This window comes from Apus apus, chromosome 2 (genome assembly GCF_020740795.1).
Source record: "Apus apus isolate bApuApu2 chromosome 2, bApuApu2.pri.cur, whole genome shotgun sequence".
Taxonomy (NCBI): domain Eukaryota; kingdom Metazoa; phylum Chordata; class Aves; order Apodiformes; family Apodidae; genus Apus; species Apus apus.
The window spans coordinates 21436242-21458861 of record NC_067283.1 but is presented as its reverse complement, the minus strand read 5'-3'; the positions used below and the strand labels follow the sequence as shown (position 1 = coordinate 21458861).

At 37.6% G+C, this 22620-nt stretch overlaps 1 protein-coding gene across 1 annotated transcript in view; it reads right to left on the bottom strand.

The window, feature by feature from the left end:
- The window catches only part of CUBN (cubilin), a 143233-nt gene that overhangs the window by 21712 nt on the left and 98901 nt on the right, over positions 1 to 22620 (bottom strand). Inside the window, exons 48-56 of the mRNA XM_051610631.1 lie at positions 21077 to 21258; positions 19349 to 19520; positions 18345 to 18551; positions 15127 to 15279; positions 14143 to 14264; positions 12104 to 12329; positions 9846 to 10033; positions 7450 to 7606; positions 5787 to 5936 (exon numbers count right to left, since the gene is read on the bottom strand). Of these exons, the coding sequence (XP_051466591.1) occupies positions 5787 to 5936; positions 7450 to 7606; positions 9846 to 10033; positions 12104 to 12329; positions 14143 to 14264; positions 15127 to 15279; positions 18345 to 18551; positions 19349 to 19520; positions 21077 to 21258 (1557 nt within the window). The remainder of the gene's footprint in view (positions 1 to 5786; positions 5937 to 7449; positions 7607 to 9845; positions 10034 to 12103; positions 12330 to 14142; positions 14265 to 15126; positions 15280 to 18344; positions 18552 to 19348; positions 19521 to 21076; positions 21259 to 22620) is intronic.

Genomic DNA, 22620 nt, shown 5'->3' with positions numbered 1-22620 from the left:
TTGCAGATATTAGGGTGAGTGAAAAGCTGCCCAATCAGAAACACTAAGAAACAGAGAAATGGGGAATGTAGCAGTCTTCTATTTTTTTCCCCCACTGGCTTCTACTTTCTCATTTACAATTAGGTTTTTGGAGGAATGAGCCATCCTCTTTGTCTCCCTGACCTACCTCTCTGACTTTCTAACCACCTCACCATTTGCAACCAGATTCGACTGAGATGGGAAGTCTCAAATGTACTAAGTTCATGTAAGTTTAATGAAGGTCAGTAGCTGAGTTAGAGTGCCAGAGGAATGTCCCCAAAGGACAAGCTGTGCTTTCAGTGTAAGGGCTGTGAGTTCAAACAGAGACCTTCTGAGCACCAGCCGCTAGCACTCTGAGAGCTTAAAGCCATGTCACCACCTCCCTGCCCAGCTGTGAGCCATAAGCATGGGAGAAGTTGGTGGTACCCAGGGTGGTACCACCAGGTATGTTGGGAGCTAGAGGGGCTTGGTATCATGTGGGAGCAAGAAGGGAGCCATATGGGTTATGCAAGAAAGCTGGATTAATGCTGTCAGTGAAAAACACAGCACACATCTACTGAAAAATGAGCTTCATAGTTTTTATGCTTATAGGACAACTTAATGTTGTCTTTTCATAATTTACAAGCATAATGGAAGCTGGGGTGCCACATGCTTATTGAGGTTAAGTTACTGTGTTTAGCAACCTGTTAGCAACAATGGGGCACTTACTTAAACTGCAAAGGACTGATAGGGAATTCTCTGAATTCAACAGGAGAGATGCTGAGCCTTCTGTTGGATCGGAGTGATTCCTGCAGACTATCTAAGTCAAAACAAGCTGCTTCCTAGTGTTGTAAGAAACAGGATGACTTGTATTGAACAGGATGAAAAATAGGAATGGAGTGGTAATTCTATTTCTCAAGAAGTGAGTGATCCCAGCAGTCAGATTTTTTTTAGATTCTCTCTGAAGTTCTAATTTAACATTTCCTTCTCTCTCAACGAAGTCAGTGTATTCTAACATGCTTTATAATTAAAACAACAGTAAAATATGGTGCTTGTCTTAGTGTAGTAAGAGTAACTAAGCTGAAAACAACCACCTATATCAGATAGCTGATTACACTGTTAATAACAATTAATGAAAAATATTCTTCATGTCCTACCCTACTAAAATGCATTATTCTGTAAACAAGCTTCAGCCTCAGATTCCTCTATTCTATCTCCTTGTGACCTACTTTAAACCTCTACACATATGCAGCACATCATCAGGAATTCTTCGTTGTGGTTTATTTCCTTTAATTCTATCATCTTAGATATTTTCTAGACCAATTTCTGTCCCTTGCACTACAATGGAACAGCTTTCACAAGTCTCTAGAGATTTTTTCTTAGCCAGATTTCAGACCCACATCCTCTTGGAGCTGAAAAGGCACTTTTCACATAGCTAGCACTGTTTTTCTTCATAAAACCTTGTCTACTAAGATTTTTTGTTTATCCTTCTGGTATTACTGTATTCTCTTTTCCTATTCATCCATGAGGATTCAATGAGACATCCTCTCTCCCGTCTTTATACATCTCCACATTAGCTCCATATAATCTCATTTGCAAGGACAGATGTACCTACTATCCCTGTACAGATGACCACACCAGTCTGCTTCCCTCCTCCAGGCCTTTTTCTTTTTAAAATCCTATTTCTGTCAACAAAACCATTCAATAGGAAAGCTTTCCTGCCCCAAGTCTTCCCTTGCATCTTCTTTCTTTATAGTCTCATAATTTTTCCTCTCCTCATTAAGTCTGTGCTTAAAATTTGGATCTCTCTAGGTCTTCACATCCAAACTAGATGTAGACGTTCTCAAGTGTTTCTAGTTATTATCTTTAAGATAAACTCTTTTCTACCCTTCCACATAGGTGTTACTCTCACCTGAGAAATAGTGATTTTTCCAACATGGATAATGTACCATTCATTCCTTTGACCTTGACAATATTTCTTCTAAATACTGCTGGAGAGATCAATTATTTGGCCTGACATTATGAACATATCCCTCTATCTTTGAACTGCTACTGTATTTGCTTTCAAGGCCTTTTATTATTTATCTGCACTCTATTTATCATCTCTTGGTAAAGCTGGGTATTGATACATTGACTCCTGCCTCCAAAGTTCACATGATAAGACCTTCAGTTGTGTCCTTCAATTACATTTTGAAATATGCTTTTATATTGTTTCCTTTCCATTTAGTAGAAATTTCTGTCCAGTCTTATTATTCTCCATAAAATCATTTATGTGATACGATGCCTGTACAAAAACCGTGACCAGAATTGAGCCCTTAACTATCTGATCACTAATAACAACACTGTCCTCTTTCCATTGCACTATCTATACACAGATTCTGTTTCATTTTATATTGAGGCAGAACCTTTCTTTTTGTTTAAAATTTGTAAAACTTAAAATAACAAGGTTTTGGTTCACAACTGTAGATTCTGGAATAAATGGTAAAACAATTGGTAATGACTAATGTGAGACAGCTATTACACAGACATATACTCCGGTGCAATATATTAACCAGCTCCATAACACAAGATAGTAATTTTTGAAAGCAAGGAATTACAAGTCTATTTTCAATATATTCTCTTTCAAAAGAATCTATTGCAAAACTTGTCTTTTCTGAATTGCCGAGCAGCAACTGAGAAAGCAGGTAGAGAAGACTTCAAGATGAAGCTGTGACCCTACCCCACATTGCAAAATTACAGCTGCATGTTTGAAAAAAAAAAATAAAAGGGAGAATATAAATATTACAGATAAAGCCAGGAGGCCCACATCCATTTTCTCTAATTTTCCATAAATTGGAATTCAGATTTTATTGGATGTTATACTCTTACTTGAAGAGTATTGCATTAATTTAATAATACATTATTGTAGCTGTCCTAGAGGTGTATTTGTAAGAATGCTTGTCTGAATAAAGCTTATGAACAAAAGATGGAAGTGATTAATTATTCCTTACATAGTACATCTACTAAGATAGATAGCTAAAGCTTTTGTACTAATTCTAATGTTAGATTTGTGTAGACTTTTAAGTCCAAGAAAGGAGGACAAATGGAAGATAAAACTTGTCACTGTTGCAGAAGTGGGGCTGAGAAAACAGACTCACTCTCATTTGTTTAGTTCTTTATAAAATAACCAAACACAACAACACAGGTGGCCCTAAAAGAAATAAGTGGCAACCTATGCAACTTCCTGAAATAGGCAAATCAGAGAGGTTCAGTGACCTTATTCAGTTTGGCACAGGAGGAGACATTCTCCAGGCTGCAAGGAAATCACAGAGACTAAGCCAAACTCCTTTCATAGCATTAATCTTCCTTATGTTTTGCTGACTAAATCTTAAGTATACTGTGTAAGTTATTGTCTATGTCTTCCTGTAATAGTCAATGGGTAAACAACACGTTTGGTTTTGAGTTTAAAGCACTATGTTTTTCACTTCACTATAGGAGGGGATAAATCTTGAAGATAATCTAGATTAGTTGTCTATTTTAATGGGCTCAAAGTCAGATAAAAACAATTTTTCTACCTACTGGGAAGCAGTCAATATAGATTAAATTTTGATTATAGAATGAACAAATGCAGTCTTCTCCAGTTCTGTGTTGCTCTTTTACTTGCTGTATTTATTGCTTAATACATATTTAATATTTAGCATATGCATGTCATGTTCATTTGGTTCTAGATACTGATGTTATATCACTGCTGTGGGTTAACTGCCTCATTTGGAGTCGTTCTTTGTATCAGAGCAGACATCTCATCATAATTGAAAACATAACTACTCCACAGCAGAGATCTGTGACTAACCCATAAAATAATTCCATTTTGTACCAATGTGCCACTGCACTACGGCCAATTACCTTCTAATTTTCTGGAAAGGAGATCTCAACCCATTAAAGTCAATGAGATATAGATGCCTTTCAGGCAGTATTTTAGATATTTCATCTCATTACTAAACAACCATGAAAAAAACAATTGGATTTCTTTTGAGAGGTCAAAGAGGTAGTAAATTATGTTAATTGAACATGTAGCTAAACTTTAAAAATCCAAACCAGAACGTCTGTACTAGTATGGTTAAGATTTTAAAAGCCAGACTCAGCAGCAATCTGTGCAGGTTCAATGCTCCTTTGCATTTAGAATAGCTAAAAATAATTCTATCAGATGCTGTCAAACGTGGTCCTGCCTTTGCAAAAGAACTAAGAGAATTCACACTGGAAACCCTTAGGCACATGTGCTAAACATATTCATTGGAACTGCTGAATAACTTTTGCATGATAGTTTGCAAGATGGTCGTTTCAATCATCCTTCCAATTTAAACCTGAGTAATTTCCTCTTTGCTACAAGGGTGTATTTTAATCTTTAGTGAAAAATATTAATAATCAATTACTGGAGAGTATCGTACATCCTCTTTTATAACCAGATGTCCTTTAGCTCATATCCAGAATTTTTTCTTTCATGTGACTATGAATTTTTAGTTTGTGTAGCCTAAGGAAGCTTATAACAACAAGGTAGCAAATTGTCCTGCCAGAAGGGCAGAATATTTTTAGTATTTTTTAGGTCTATATTTATCATTATGTCTGTACCCCTTACCTCTTTGGTTTAAACTACTTGATAATAAAAGCTTGAATCCATTTATAAATTAGCTGCATGCATAGACAGAATGTGGATGAGTAATGTACTCAGAGGTGTCAAAATTGGTATAATCTGATTCAGTCTAATGTTTAGTGTGTGTGCTGAATAGTAATGTCTTCTACATGAATAAATTATGTAACTTCTGTGGTTTGCAATTAATTTCAAAAAACAATTCTTAAAGTATCACTTTGTATTAGTGGATGAAAAAATGTTTCAGATAAAATGACAGTCAAATCAAATCTTTGTCTCAGTCCTAAATTAAGTTTGGATCAGAGTACTTTGAAATTCAATACAATTTGAAAACTTAAAAAGAAGATAAAAGAAGCCTATTTTCTGACTTTATTAATCTGAAGAAAAATTCAAATTACATAACCAAGCTTAGTAACAAATTACTAAAAAAGTCTCCTTGTTTAGATGACTTCAAGGGAACCAAATTAAGATGGCCTCAAAATATGTGTTGCCACCCAAGCAGTTTGGTCACACTGGTTCCTCTGTGTCATCATGACATCTCCACTGATAACAATTTGATCCTATTAAAGATGGGAAGGTTCTAGCATTCACACCAATGAGACCAGGGCATTATACCTGTTATTTCATGGCTAAATGCTAGCAAGTTTTAAAATCTGAAGAGGGGCTTTTGTTCATGGGTATATACAGGGTAACAACTTTTACAGATTTTTCAGTTACTGTAGTCTTTCACCTAGTTTCTCCTTTATATGTTCATACATCCTTGTATAACACCCAAGTATATTTACATCCATTTTATCAGTTAAGGAAACAGAAGCACTGAAGAAGAAAACAGCTGGCCTAAGACTAAAAAGATTATAAGACTCAATGGCAAAAAATAAGGCAGGAACAAAAACCCAAATAGGTCACGGTCACTATTATACTCCAACCACCTGGCAAATTCCCAACTTCCTTGCTGCCACATATTCAACAGGTGAAATCTGTTTTCACTCTTCTGGTGGCCTTCAGTGATGCAAAACTGAATCCTGGAAACTATCTCTGCAAATGTTTGTCTGTAAATTATTTTCAGAGTAGACCAGCAAATTAAACCATCAACTTTTTGTCTTGACAGAAAATGTGTGTTTTCAAAGGAACATACTACTTACTGAAATGATGAACTGCCACTTACCTTCCAAGTGGAAAGTCTCAAACTCCAGAATCACCAGTGACTGTGGTCCCTGATCTATGATATAAGTGCAGTTCAAGTTGTTATCATACTGACTAGGGTAGTTAGGAGAGACAATATGACCTGCAGGGCTGGTGAAATTCACTCCGCATCCTGCAAACAAATTAGTAAGACACAGTTATAATCCAGGTGATAATATCATTATGGTTTTGCAGTGAGCAAAACAATAATGTACAGAAGGATCTCATTCCTGGATAATTCCTTAGGAGGCTGGGTCTAAAACCAGGGAGAGTAGCATATATAATGATACAAAAAGCAGGTTTCACACATACATCGAACAGTGTTTTTAGGAAACACACCGCCTTCCCAGCTACAGCCTCACACAGTATCTTGCAGTGTCTTGGATAAAATCAGGCCATAGATCCTCAGCCCACTGACCAGAGGCACACAGCACTGCCATTCTTACAGGTTTGTACCTTGCACATTTCAAAATCCCTTAGTACATACAAATGTAGCTGAACTGGATGGGAGGTTATTGGGGCACATGAGCAGTTTAGCCTTATTTGAAAATGTCCATGTTAGCCTCAGTGATACCCTTCTTGCTTCATGCTTGACAGCCAGGAAGATGCAGTCTGCTGTAGGGCTGTCTCTGGGTTGCTTTGCCATATGCAGAGGCAGGAAAGCTTTGCTGCCCAGAACTTCTCAAACACGCAGAACTCTTCATTATCACGGAGCTCCTTCTGATTCTACTGACTTGTGTGGCCTTGGGATTTACGTTTATTTTAAACTATAGTCTTAAAAGAGTACAGTGAAGAGTGAAATGCTAGTGTAGGATTAAGAACAAGAATATTGTCTCCACTACAGGGTTGTTAGTTGTTATTGACAACACTAGTGCAGACATTATAAAAACAAAAGCAGTTTCAGTTCAGAATTCTGTATACTTCAATAGTGTCTTCCTCTAAGCACTTAATTTAAATCTGAATACAGTGAAGAGAAAGTGATTTCTTTTGACAGCACCTACAAAAGGACCAAACAACCAATGGCGTTTGAGCACTACCTCCTACACTTCTGGAGGTTTGACTGGCACAAAGCACATGCCATAGTTAAAGAAACGGAGAGGCCCACCCAAGAAATGCCACTTGAACTACAGGAAATGCAAATAAAACAAAGGAATGGAAAGGCCAGAGCAGGTGGAGAGGAGTAATTTCTTCTCCTGAATGCAGTTTATGTGAAGGATGTGGCCTACACAATTCACATGAGAAACCACTGCAATTTCAGCATGTGCCTTGAAAGGAAGAACACAGATAAAAATTCTAAAGGAGGAGCACATCATTTTTCCTTTTTAAGCAGATTATAGCTTTAGCTTCCAAGCAGTTCAGCTACAGAGAAACAAATTCTTAAAATTTAAAGCCCATTCACTGATTTTCAGCACACTGAAAAGGCAAAGGTGGCTGGGAATAACTACAAAGTTATAGCTGCATAGAAGATCCAAGTCCAACACTGGAGCACACAGTATCTCCACAGTGTTCAGTAAGGAAACTCTTGGTTTTAAAAGCTGGGGTAAGGCTTCAGTGCCTTGTTGGACCAAGGTCTGAACTGCTACACAGAGATTGAACTAATCCAAAATGGACTAATAGAGCTGCCATCTGGCTTTAATATTACTTACTGCTTATGAAAGATGCAGAGAAACCTTGCCCAGGAGCATCCTGAGACTGAAATACTGTAGTTATCACATTGTTTGGAGCAACAACAGGATCAGGAACTGAACTTCCACATCCTGTGGTTAACAAAGCGGTTTCTTCTTCATCATTTCCTCTCCACACCTGACAAAAGCAGATTGGAAATGGTTTAGTGCTTTCAAAGCCCATGTAGTGTGTGAGATTCTGACAGGAATTGCATGTGTAATTTTTCTTTCCATAGACTTAGGGTAGGATTCATCTCACACTGAATCTTAAAGATCTAAATTAGAATTAATCACTCCCATTTACTCTACACTCAACAAGACTTCTCCAAGGAGTGAATCACAGTGAATAACTTAGGTTGCCAGGGATCTCTGAAAAGCACCTGGAGGTCATTTGCTCAAACCCCTGCTGATAGCAGAGCCAAGGTAGACTAGGTCAGGGGAGCCAGAGAAAAATATTTTCTGCACATCAATACCTCCCTCCATTTTGTCTTTGCTAATTATCTCCATGTGAATGTATGTGTACACAGTGAATTATTAAATACAATTCTTATATTATTCATAAGCAAATAAAAGCCAAAGCTGTCATGTTAGGATAATGTAGAGGCACCAAACTGGAAGATCTGGATCCTTAATGTGTAGTCTTGCTACTCAAAAAGTATTCCAGTTTTTTTAATATTGCATTGACTTGTTCAATGGCAAGTATAAAATAATGTAAAGAGTTAAAAAATAATATAATTCTCAAACAATAAATTAAAGAAAAACACAGTTTAAAAAAAAATCAACTGTACCAATACCAATTTGAGTTCAATCAAACCATGCATTCAAGAAGCACATATAAGTTCGGGTAGTTTTTTAAGAGAAATTATCCTCAGGTAATTACTTAAACATGTACTAGATGATCACAGTTTAAGCACTGAATTTAAATACACGTATAAAATGAAATATAGTCTTAAATGTTTGATGGTTTTAAGTGCTTAAATAATTTCCTGAATCATGATGTTTATTGCCAAGGATTTAAAACATCTGCTTTAAGAAAAAATATTTACTCTAATGTCATCAATGTGTTTGAACAGTTTTTTACTCATACTTTATACAAAAAATATATTAAACATATTTTATTTTTAAAATAATGTGTTTGAAAGAGGTTCAGTGGAACTAGAACAACCACATGAAATTTTGATTGCTCTAAGCAACCATCCTAGAAAGGGTTAGCCAAGGGTTAGTCTGTAAGTGTAGGAATATGAATCATCTCATCCATCTGGCCAGGTGTTTGAGGCAAGGGATGCTCAAATGATTAATACAAACTGTCTATGGCCTGGCCAAGATTTTGCAAAGTCACTATTGAATTTGGATTCCTCTTTTTTGGCTGCTCAGCTTGGAATGAATAGAAGAAACTTACATCTATTGCACACTTTTTCATATCCAGACACCTTCATACATCTCAAATAGGACATTCAGAAATGGAGGGAGACATCATCAGAAATTTCAGATTTTTTTTCTATGGAAAAAAATTTCTCCATTTTGACATAGTATTGATTATGTCATTCAGGATAGTTTAGAAATTTGGAATTAAAGCACCTTTACTGGGTGACATTAAACCTTTTCTATTAGTGAAATTTATTCTAAGAAAGTATATAAATCAATCAGTGGAGCAGTCTATGAAAAGAGAAATCTAATAGTATTTTTTCCACAGCCTTAAAAAATGAGTGCCACTCTGGTTTGTAAGTTAGTAAGTATAGGTCAGATATACAGCTGCTCGAGTCTTCCTACATGTTGTCGAATTATGTTTGCCCTTTATTTCAAGTGGGAGTTGTACCACTGTGAAGAAAACAAGCACAAAACCACTGATCATACCCCAAATGCCTGAGAAAAAATGACACTGAAAAATTCAAAGCATGTTCACTCCGTTCTATTGTTTTGAAAACAAGTGGCTCTTGACAACCTATGAAAGATAAGAATGCTATCTTTGTTTTTTGAGATTAGAAAAAGGATCTGTACAACTTGGACAGTTTATACACTTACAAAGAAGATTTGTAGAATTATAGTGTCACATTCCTGGTTTTTTACCTGGAGTAATCAGAAAGGTCTTTCCATTACACTACATTTTCTCATTATTTCCAGATTTTAAAGTAATACTTTTTGTGCAGCATGTGGGTGATGGACTCTGCTGAATGTGGAACCTCAAGAACTGGTAAAAATTAAAAATATGTACAAGCCAGTTCTCAAGGCATGCAAAAAACTGACTGTATTAGTACAAGGACTTCCGTTTTTACTTTCTGAATTTTGTGCTTTTTCAATCCTAACCATGATGATTGCAAAACAGGATTCTGGATTCATTCTTAAATGCTCTGCTGATCTAATGCCAACAATTATTTTACCTTCACATAACTGCTCTGACAGCTTCCATTGCTGTCTGGAATCTGGAAGTAACTGTGGAAGTTCATCTCCAAGTGTTTGCTTTCATGTGTAATGATGGTCCATGTGCACCTGGTGTTCGTGGGAAAGTTTTGAGGCCAATGAGGAGACTTGATCGTACCATTTTCTGAATGAATTATTCCACCACATCCTGGAAAAAATAGCAACAGATGGGAGAAATGTTCAAATTATTTCCTGTTGGTGTCAGCTTTGAATGACTGCTTGCTTCTGTGGCTGCAAGAGGGGGAGAGGAAATCCCTGATATGCATTCAAGCTTTATTTATCCCTCTTTAAGGAATTTTCCCTCTCCCACTCCTGCAGCAGGGAAGTAGTTATACTCTAGAGAAGCTCTCTCTTCGTACTTCACTTTCTCTTCTTCAAAAGCTCCTTCTCCTTGCCAATTCACAGATTTTTGCTCTGGTCTATCTAAATACACCTCACAATTAGAAGTGAGTATTGATTAGAGAGACAGTAAAGGTCAGAAACTAATTAATGAGGAGCTTCTCCCGAGGCTGTGCAGGTCCCTTCCCACACTTCACAGCATGCACATCATGACTGACAGCCATCCAGAAAAGCACCCTATGGAAAAAACCTTCATCCACTACTGAATCCTTTTTTTTCCTCACTCTTCAACATGTGAATATTACAATTACACATGTGAATCTACTCAAGCTACATCCATTTAGCCAGTGCAAACTGGTGACTTCACCTCCAGCCCTGGCAGCCCTGTGGATCTCAGTGGGATTATGGAGAGGGATGAAAAACATGCCTTCAGAAATTGTCAACAGATTCATTTATAAGGGGGAATAGCTGGTCATGGCTCTGTGGCAGCTCATGTTCTTATATATAATAAGTTTAGTTAATTTAAAACATACTTGCAAATATCACACCAATAATCATTTACTAGGGCTACATGTACAGTACTAGCAACCCCTTCTTATTTTAGAAGTGATGTAGTACAAAGATGAACAAAGAGGACAAAAAAAGGTTTATGCCAGTCTACTTTTGTTCTCCTCTTAAATATATATATATACTAGCTTTAAAAAGAAAATTTTATTTTTCATTCTTCTATGTTAGAAATAATGCTTAGGAGGATATGAGGCCAAATTTGGCTCACACATACAGAGTGTAAACCCAGAGATTCTCAGTGGACAAATGAGAAGAAAGCTGAGGGAAGGAAACCAGGCATATACATAAAAAATAACTCTTATTTCACAGAAAGAATACTGACTATGCACGCTGCCATGTGTATGGTAATGTCTGCTTCCTCACTGAAGACTTAACTTTCTTTGCACATGGAATCCTAGTGACAACAGGAAAGAGTGTCAAAAACTAGCTTAAGAGACAGTGTATATTCATGCAAGCACAGACTGTTGATATGTTTAAGACGACACTCCATCAACTGACTGTGTGAATACTGCCAGGTCATTAACTGATGGAAAGCTGATCATTATCAGCCAGAAGACTTGCCACTGGAGGTGACACTAGGGAACACATTGCCTGCTCTGTACTGAGATAGGAAGACACAATGAATTCTGCCTTGCCACCAGCCAGCACACCTACACTTGCCTTTAGACACCAAAGGACAATATGCAACTGCTGAACTACCCTTACCCCTTTTTTTTTTTTGTTCCAACCCAGAGACATGATGCTTTCAAGAAAGGGAAGGTAGCTTTTTTAAATTAACCAGTTCAATCCTGCTTGTGTAGCACCTTCAAAAGTGAACCAGCATCTCTGCTAAAGAGGAAGTTTTATGCTGTTGTCACACATGCTCTTTGAAAAGCTCTGTCTGCCTCTTTGTTTTGAAACTGACCTCTTTCTATTTCTAAGTATTTAAACCAAATGAAACTGTGAAGCAATTATTATTCACAAAATGAAGTGCCTCATAGTCATTGACAATAGATACCACTGCTGGGAGGATAACGGCATGGTATCAATTTACAGACATCAAGAAACTGTCAGTAGGAGGCTTAAAAAGTACAAAATTAGTCCAAACTTTATTTCAGTGTGTGAGATCAGACAACACTGGTTTAACAATTTAATATTTTAGTGCTGGCTTGTCTCAGGAATGCTGAAGATATTGCCATGTATTTCTTTAGTTCTAGAATGCCAACTTGGTTAAAGAGGAGGAATTCTACTTCATTTTGTGGTTGAAAAGTGATGATAGGCATGATGTACTGCTATGTTAGACCTGACAAAAGCAGTATTTTTTTTCTCTTACCCAGAGATTCTGCTGTCCATGTTGCATAAAAGCCACCTCCTTGGACTGAGTGATCAGAGTTAAAGATGATGACTAGCTTGTTGGAACCAGACTGGATAGTCCCAGGGGATGTGTTTCCACAATATTTTCCTATGATAGGAGACCCAGGAGAGCCACCATTCAGGATAGTAACAGAGTCCCACTTACAAACTGAATGATTTTCAACGTGAAAAGCTGTAAAAGTAAGCTGCAACACACAAAAGAGACATTCAGGAGGTAACACCAGCTACACCAGCAGAGAGGTTAGAGCAATTCCAGCCACATCCCATAGCCATCCTAGCACACTGATATCTGGGGGTGCTCAGAAATCCGACCCTCACTCCACCTTGCTGCTTTCCTGCAAGTATTGCTTGGAGTCTTGCCACTATAAGTAACAGCAGCTACTTAGCATGAATAAATGAAAAAGAAATGCACACATTCAAAACTGCCATTATTGGGACTTAACCATATCTTTGAAGCAAGTGCTTAGTATGTGCTTCAAAACTATCTTGAGTACGCACAGGTGTTGAACCACTTGCCTGCTCTCAGGGCTTCTGGTCATGAAATCTGCAGTTGGACATTCAGCTATGTAAGCAGAAAGCCTTGGATCTTTTCTTTCTATCATTTTCAATCTGTATACTTGACTGTTCCTAAAAATAATGCTAGTTTCCATTAAATGTGAGAGAAACAGTTGCCTGGTTGGCTCATGTAGGCCTGGATACATCACATAAATAGACTGGGCTGGGCAGGCAGCTTCTGACCCCATTTCCCTCCCACACTGATGCTGTTTGTCCTTGAAGTGCTATGGGCACGGGTGGACTTTCCCGTTCAAAGATTTAGCTTGCTGGATTTGTTGATGTTGAAGTATTGATGTACACTAATGACTCCCTGGCCTTCTTCCAGTATACTTTTTTACCAGTTCCAGCATTTAGATCTTTGTGGAAAAGTCTAGCAAATACATGGTACTTCTTCCTGTAACTTTTGTGTGTATTAGTTTCCAAAAAGACTCTGCCTGAGGCAAAGACCAAATACTAATTTAGCTCAAACAATCTAAGTTTGGAACTTTATCAAAACTGGCAGCTTATACTGGAAAAGTTTAGTCTGCCTTCACAGTGGAGACCGCTACTCAGTCCTTTTAAAGTAGAAACTTACTTACATCTAACTAAGATTAGTTTGATTTAAACAAATTTCTGGATCATACAGAAAATTTGTGTTCTACTAAAATAGTCCTGTATTCCCTGAAGTAAAAACCTTGGCAGTAGTCAGAATATTGTGCAGAAGGATAGTTAGGACTATGGGTTTGCCTTTCTAAGAAATACCTTCGTAGCTGTAAAGGAAAACATGGTAGGGAAACTACTGAAAGACAAAATTTGCACTTTATTTTTACAAAATTGCTTTTCAGATATTTTTCTGTGGCCTGGACTGCAAATATCACTGATTAGACCTGTTTTCTAAAGGATCAGTGAAATAAATCAGTAAGTGAAGTTTAGCACTGCTTCGTCATAAAGGTGCTTAAGTTGGTCTCTCAGCAGTTTGGCTCAAGAAAGTAGCACCTTGGATAGCCTGTTAATAGTTATTGGGAAATAAGAGTAGCATCTCATTGACGTAATTTGTACCAGCAATCATAGTATCTTCCAGACTAACCATTAAGACACAAAAATAACTTTCTAGTGGCTTGTAACTTTTCTGCAGAGGTGAAAAACCTTCAGCCTCATAGTTATTCTTATGATGGAACATCCATGCACATTCAATACTGTGAGTTATTTTAGTTTCCTAAACATAGTAAGCAATTGTTTAAATGAGAAGTTGGTGCCATGTTCTGAAATCAAGTTAGGTACTTCTGATTTTCAAAAAGCTCAAGCTAGTTTGGTTGTGCTATCTTTGTTTCCCCCGCTTTCTCAGGTAAGGCCAATGAGGAAATATTTAATTCCTCCTCATTTCTGATTTTCCAAATTGTCTGAAACAAAGGGTGTTTCTCGCACTGCCAGCTACACACACAGTCATAGCATCATGTTACTCACAGTGATGGTGTCACCTTCAGGGGCTTCCAACAACCAGGAGCAGCGGTTCAGGTTGCTGTAAGGCTCTGGGTAGTTAGGACTTGAGATAACTCCTCTTTCACCTGACTGTATACCACCACAGGCTGAAGAAAAAAAGTAAAAATTCAATACAGTTTAAGAACTGAACACTATAATCAAATCACTGTAAGAGTATTTGGCTTGCAATAGTATTGAAACATTTAAGTTGGACTGATGAGTGTAAGGATGAACAATTTACCTTGGAAAATCCAATTTTTAAAATCTTTGTCATTGAATAGTGAGTAAACAGATGCAATGACCTTGAAACTTTGCAGTTATTCTGATTCTTAATATAGCTCTGCAAAACCTTTGCCAGCTGATATTTACAGCTGCCTCTTTCACTTTATCTCCTATTTATTTATCTCAGTCTTGTGTGCAAACCAGTGCCATTCTTAGACCAACACAATCAAGTCAAAAACTTGCTGATGTGTTTAGATAAGCACCAAGGCTAAATTCAGCTATCACAGGATGAATAGTTGTGCTAGCATGTAAATGGAAAAGTGGTGTAATTTGCACTGATATGGCTTTAAGTGGATTTCAAAATGAGTGCAGAGGTTCAAGCAGCAGAATCCATTTCAGCCATGCTAACACTCTGGAGGCCTATATGAAGTAAGTCTAACTTGGCTGGTGCTACCTGTTACATCCCTATTCCCAAGAGCAACCAGCTGTTCTGAGTATTGCACTGCATTGCAAAAACTCAGTCCAGTTTGGGGAATGGGAACAGTGAGGCAGAAAATAAATCTGAAAGTTCAGTTGCTAGCATGTGTTTGCTTTAGAGGGATACAAATAGCAGCAGGCACTCTGTAATTTTTGAGGACCTCTTTGAGAGTTGAACCATAGTGCGAATTCTCAATGTCACCAAATGAATGGCAGCATTCCCCAGAAGGGCCTGGGTCAGCAACAGCAGCACTGTATCAAGCCATTTACCTTCAAACCTGTACTGAGCCAAGAATCCTTTATCTTCTGTGTTTTCATCACTCACAAAGTGCACCCAGATCCGAGGGGCAGCTATGACTAGGGGCACAGATGATGATGCATCCTGACCACAAAGTCTGGCTATTAGCTCTCCATCAGCATCCCCTGAGTAAAGAAAGAAAAAACACACATTTTTAATCCTAAAAGAGCTACAACAACATAAAGGAATACATAGGACAAACATGCATGTCATTTTGTTTTGACTAGAAAACTGAGAAAAGTACATACCACACTTAATAACTGATTATTTGTTATGGGTATAAGTAGAGTGCTGCAGTTCATGGCTGGGAACTAAATATCCACAATAAAAAAGTTTTCTATGACCCCTGGAATATCTTGGGCTGCTTCTCTCCTCTCCCTGCTATTCTGCATACTTTCATATTGTATGACCCATCAGATTCAAAACCACAGAAAGTACCCCAAAACTGCAGATGGTTTGGGATAATACAGTGAGAAGAGATGGCCTAAGGACCTGATTGCATGGAAGACTATGTGTTTGTGACATCCTCATTAAAGTGAATAGGGATTTTGACTTTTTTGCCATATAGGGGTGTGCTTCATCCATGAACAAGCTGTCAGTGCTGTAGTAATACTGGGCATCTCTTTCCTAGAAAACTCAACATGCTGTTCTCTGTCTGGCAAAAAAATTAATAATTAAAAAAAAAAATAAAAAAGGGGAAAAAAGAAAAAAAACAGCATTTGTTCTAATAATTGAAATCTATAAGGAAAACACAACACAGGCACTTGTGCTTTCGTGACACTGAATGTTTGCTTACATTGATTTAAGCTCTTATCCAACACATTGGTTAAAGCATAATTTTCTGTTTATTACTGATATATGCTCAGGAGAAGGAAAGAAAGAATAACAGTCTTCCTCACAACACCCAGGCAATGCCATTCCTGTTTATTCTCTAATAACAACAGGCTACTGGTCTTAAAAGTCTCAATTCAAAAGCAACTCCTAGCTCCATGCAGAATGGCAGGCTGTTCTTGAAAGGAGACAGCAGAACATGAGGGAGAAACTTAAAAGCCATTTCACAGTTATTCCAAGTAACATGGCTAAGTAGCTTAATCTTTCTGTCATACACAGTGGCATATCCACCATTTGAAATGTCTAAGCACAAAGATAAAAGGTGACATATAATAAAATTCTATTAATGTACATTACACAGAGAAATGTTAAAATGTGTCTTTTGAATATGCACTAAGAATAATTATGAGCTGTACAAGCAGAAGATGTTCATAATAAGTTTTTTGGGAAAAAATAGTAACAACTACTTTGAGCAATAAAATTTGAAGTGTACTTTTTTGCACTTCTTACAAGGTGACTGACTATGTGACAGATGTGACACCTGTAACACAGGTTACTCAGACTCTACAGTGTGAAAAGTGACACCAATCACTGCTTTCATGAATGGCCAGCTGGCCAGAGATCTAGACTGTTGATAAACAGAGAATGTAAACAGAAAGACTGTGCTGTGAGACTTGGTTCAAACCAAAGGGATTGGTCTGAAAGACAAAACCAAAAGTCCTTCACAAAAGCCAAATAAGTTAGGAGTATATTTTGCTGTAGCAATATGCTCAACTGTACTACTATGTACAGCCTACATGCACATGCTGATAATTTATAACTTAATATATAACCTTGTCCTAAGAAATTTGAAATATTTTATCTTTATAGATTAAATATTTCTCAGTGAATACAAAAAGTCTATTCTGCTTGTTTGTTTGTTGTTGTGGTTTTTTTCCATTCAGTATCATTAATTGTATTATATGGGCAACTCAGAATTTTACACATCTCAGCTTCATTTGGGGTCTCTCAGGTTGATTTGGACCTTTTCCCAAATTCACATCTGCTGTGTTAAGAGGCTTAAACAGCACCTGCCCAAGTTTAGTGATATTCTGCACTATTTGTATCTCAGTGCTCATTAAATATTACTTGTCAGCCTATACAGATGAGTTAGGGCATTCTGCCTTTGATGTGAGACTGGTTATCAAACTGAAGATCTATTATTATAGCCCAAGTGAACGTTACTATTTAGATGTCAAAACCATAGAGCAAAGTAAGACTACATTTTTTCCTCTTTTCTTTGGTTGCATTGCCTGGAGGCCTGAGGTTCATAATACAACTGATAGAAACTGATAAATAAATAAAACTGGAAAGTGATGAGCAACAGACCAGATGTATTTTATTTTTCCTTTCTGAGTTCTCTTTCTGTTACTTCCCAGCCCCAGTGCATACGTGGGAAGGAACTGCCAGGCTGTGCAGCTATGCATGCTTTGGCTCTACACAGGACAAACGGATGCTGTACGACCAAGAGTTCTTGTTCAAATGAATGCAAATAAGGATGTGATAGATTCCTGCTCTCAACCCCCCCACACCTTTCAGAAGCAATTTAATGGTAAATTAGATCCTGCTCTCTCTGGGATTCACAGGTACAGCCTCTTAGTCAAGAAGACAGCTGGAGCTTTCATACTACACTTGGCATTAGCTGAGCAACTTTCAGATGACATTTCGAGTTGCTTGTTCTTGTGGATAGCTAAAGATGCTGAAGGATTCAGAGATATGATTGGTGCATTAATACTGTGATTGTTTTCCTTTTAAATGCTTTTGTCTGTATTTTGCGATGCAGACTCACAGGAAATATGGATTTATTTTAGGAGAATAATCTTATAGAGTACAAAAGTGGGATATGAAGTGGGTATGTAGCTCAGAGGCTATGAATAATTAAGGCATACTTTACTCCACTCCTGCTGTCCCTGGAGATATTTCAGGAGCAGGGAGAGAATGGGCTGTTGGAACAAATACATTGTTTTTATGACTCCAGCTTTTCCTGACTGCCAGATGAAGAGAAATTCATATTATCCCTTGTAAAGAGAGAGTCAGGTGTGTATTGTAATCACCAAACCAATTTATGTCCTCAAGGTACCTATCTAGTTTTCCATTTTCTCCCCTGAAATAAAGGGTGACCAAATCCATGCATCCATTGCTCAGGTAGGGAAATCTCAGTCCTGGTCTAGGGGGCAACATGGAAGGCATCCATCTGAACACCCTCTCTGACAGATCCTACAACAGTCACTCTCTATCTATGAACAAGATTTGGCACAAACACAGTTGCACAACCAGAATCTTGATAGGCTTTATCCATTCTCCTGCTGAACATACAAACCTATTCGTAACTCTAGGTAGTCATAATGGCAATCCTGGTGATGTTCCAAGTGGAAATCCTCAAAAGACAAATATATGGATGAATTATAGTGGGAGGAGTTTTCAATAGTCCATTCGCAGTTCAGGTTACTTGTGTAATTTCTGACACCATCATAACCAGGAGAAGAGAAATTCCCACCTGCATGTACGATCAGAGTTCCACCACAAACTGCAGAAACAAAGTTTAATTTAATTAAAAATAGTAATAATTCTGGTATTAGGAGAAATCTCACCCCTGTTTATTAAGTTATTCTCATGTCGGCAATCATGTATGCTAATTAGATCAAAACTTTTTCCATCTTGTTCCTTTTCTACAATTTACTGCTATGTGAAAGAGAATTCTTGCCTAGTTGCTGGGAATCTATTGGCAGGTCTTTAAAAACACATGTATAAAGCAATGAAACAAAATGCACAGTATCAAATAAAACATTTCAGCAACTCCATCAGTACAACAAGCATTCCTTAACATTTTGATAAAATCCCACTGCAGCTGCAGTTCATTATTGCTCAGCTCTCCCAGTTACCTAATTTTAGACTCAACATTTTTCTGGAACATACCCTCAAGAGCACTACACTAAAGCTACAGTAGGATGCTTAAAGGGGAGTTGGGAAATCAAGTTCAAAAGACTTAAAGTTGTAGTAGTAAGGCTCTGCCAGCTACCCCCTCTCTGGAGGCTAAGCTTGCAAAAGTAGGTTAGCTGCACTCTTGTGAAAGCTAGAGTAATTACCCCCCTGAGTAATAAGGAATCACTTGAATTATTCAATTTTTTCTATGGCACTATGTTCTTTGGATCTTTTTATGGAATAAGGCCACTTCAGACCATCTCTTACTCAAGACTAATTACAAGTACAAATTTGTTACCTGTTTAGGTCTTTTTTTTTTTTTTTTTTTTTGACATGTGCCAGTACTTTAGGTATGAAAAAAACCACCAAAGATTGAACACTTAATTAAAAAACACACACTACCTGCATCTTCACTAGATGTGTATGAGGCACTGAAGCCTCTGGTTGCATGAGTCATATCTGTCACCAAAATGACTTTCATTGTGTTTCCAGAGGATTTCACCTCAGTGCCTGGATTTACCTCACCACACAGCTTGGCCAGCCGGGGAGAGTTCTGTCTAAGGCCATTGTAAACCTGTTGGGTCAAAGTAAACTCTTATGAGATCAAAATACAGTCTTAAAAGCATCTCCTCTATTATTTAACAGTGCTTCAAAATTTTATTACAAGGTGGTTTGATGTTTCCCACAGCAGGTTAGTTCCCAAATCTACTCAAAACCTTGGAACAAACTTCCATTGCCTTGAGTGGATGAGGCTCTTAAGTAAAACATCAAAAGTACCTTACTTGTTTTGTGGAAACACAAACATAATTCCCCCCCTCCTTTCCTTTTTAAAACAGAGACAATTTTATTAGGAAAAATACTGTATTTTAACTCAATATTTATCTCTTCAATTGCTTTATAATGGCAGCTACTCATCACATTAATTTAATTTCAAATTATATCTTTGTATTCTTGTTAAAGCTAACACCAGCTTTATAAAAAACTCCTCCAACAAACTGAGTGCTGACAAGCATTTTTTATTAATTCAAACTTTTAACTTTTTGATGATCCAGAGGTATTTTGTGGAGTTTTTTTTATACAGCCTTTAGCTTAGGAGTCAATTTTCATCTTTCTGCTACTATCTCAGCAGTGCAAGTGAGGCAGAAATTATGTTTCCCACTGGAAATGTGTGTTTGGAATGTGCTAGAGTGTTGAAGATACAAAAACTGGTAGGACATATCTTCTTTTAAGAGAGCATTACTTCATTAATTGATAAAAAGCCAGCCCCCCATGGTCTGTCTAAAACATCAGTGAAGAAATACAAGGGAAACACCATCTATAAATCACAAGGGAGAGCTCCTTCACCCCCTCACACTTGTGCATGGGGTAGTTCTGATCATACTAAAGCTAATTCCTGTGTTTGCACTGCTCACCTAAATAAATAGGAAACTAAGCTAGAGCTCCCAATCTTTCCATTTCATAGAGGAACTATCTTTTTGAGGTATTTGTACATCTGACTAGGTCTAGTCCTATGTGCCAGGTTTGATTTTATTTTTTTTTTCACTAAATAACAAAAAATCTATAATAACCATGATAAAATAACTAATATATATCTTCTTGTAGATGAGTGGTGATAAAGAGGTAAAACTGCTTGGAATTTCCCAGTCTTCCTTACAGAATGTGCAAGGTTTAACCCACTAGTAGCTATTCGTTGCAATCTCTGGCTTTTTCTCTCTCTTTTTTTTCTTTTTTCTTTTTTTAATTGACAACAGTAAGTAACAATAGCAGTAACAACCTCCAAAGTCAAGAGACCTGGAAGTGACTGATGGAGTTTGTGTCCACAGAAAAGAGACACTGAAAGCTTTAAAATACCTCAGAGCTTTTTTACATAATTGATAGAGTCACTTCCAATCTTTTCTTCAAGTCCTTCCCTCTGTCGGGACAAAATGCCCATACTCTAAAGCAAGCAGATAAATTTAGGCACTCTACAATGCTAACTTTCTCTCATTTATCTGTTGAGAAATTAAGACTTGTCTCAAAACCAGATATAGGTCTATAAATGTCCTTTCACATCTATTGTGTCCATTACTGCTCCACAAAGGGATTAGGAAGATAATTTTCTGCCCAGGGCCCTTCACGCCCAGTACTCACAGCCACATAATCTGATGAGCACCTCCAGTGTTCTTCAGTTTTCATATCATTAAAGGTTAGAGTCACACGTCGGCCTTCTTCCACTGTGATCCTCCATTCACACACCCGATTATGTGGGTATAGATTGGGATAGTTGGGTGAAGTAAATGTTCCAACAGGGGCAGTCAAATCTCCACCACATTCTGAAATATGCAGATATTGGGACACTTTAGAGTAAGGCATTGCTTATAGACTTACAGGAAAAAAAAAAAAAAAAAAAAAAAAAGCAAGGAAAAGAGATTCTAAGAGGTTGTTTTAATATGTCTGTCCTACCATATGTGTGTCTAAACAGCTAAGTTTCTTCCAGTCTTTATCACTCGACTATAAATATAGTTGGATATTAAGGTACCATAGCAGCTCCTTTTAGTCTAATTACTAATATTCTCTTCTCTGAAGGGCTCATACGAGGCTTCAGAAGCCGGAGTGACCCATAGGCTTTGATGTCAAGTGATACAAGCTTCTCGCTGTGGCAGGACTGAGACATTTCATCCCCTTTCCCCAGTCCCTTTCCTCATCCTCACAGATGCCTGTGGAATAGTCTAATCTGTGTATGCACCTGCATTAAATTTTTGCAAATACTGTTTCTCTTCTATGGTTGCATAACAAGGTCCTTGGTTTGGAATAACATTATTTTAGAGTTTGTTTCCCCTTTGTTATTTCATTGCAGAAGCAAACACAAAGAATAAGGAAGCTTTCAGCTGAGCTTTTAAATGAGCTGGAAGGAGTAAAGAAGGGTTGGCAGGAGAGTATTCAAGACCACTGCCACAAAATATTTCTTAAAAAGCATTCATATTTTTGCAGGAAAATAATTGCATGGGTATTAAAGAATGTGAAAGAGAAGTATGAAGAAGGAATAAGGTCGTGTCTTTAGTCCTGATCAGAGCAGCTCTTTGATATCATTGTGCTCAGGACAAGAGGCAACAGGCACATACTGAAACACATAAAATTCCATCTGAACATATGAAGACATTTTTCACTGTGAGGGTTGCTGTACACTGGAACAGGCTGTCAAGAGAGGTTTTGGAGTCTTCAGTCCCGGAGACATTAGAAACCTGACTGGCCACAGTCCTGGGCAAATTCCTCTACCTGAGCCTGCCTGAGCAGTGGAGTTAAGAGTACCTCATCTTCAGAGGTCCCTTCCAACCCCAATGGTTCTGCAGTTCTGTGATTCTGCTTAAAACCTGTTCATTAAAAACTATTTGATTTAGGCATGTTTAGGAATACCACTCATCTCAGAGGGACAGAATAACATAAAGGAAAATCACAGCATTTCTTTACCTTCTTCCTCATCAAGAGGGATGTAGGGAGGGTGTGTTAGGACACTCCTTGACTGACTGATGTAGAAAAAAGGTGTGGAACGGTGTGCTTTTCATTTTGTGAGACATGACACTGATGGCAACATCCATTATAGCAAAAGACTGCTTGCCTCTCAAAGTTTCAACTCGGCTAAGTCGTGATCAGAGAGCTCTATTCATACTTTCCCCAGAGTCTAAATTTAAGAGTAA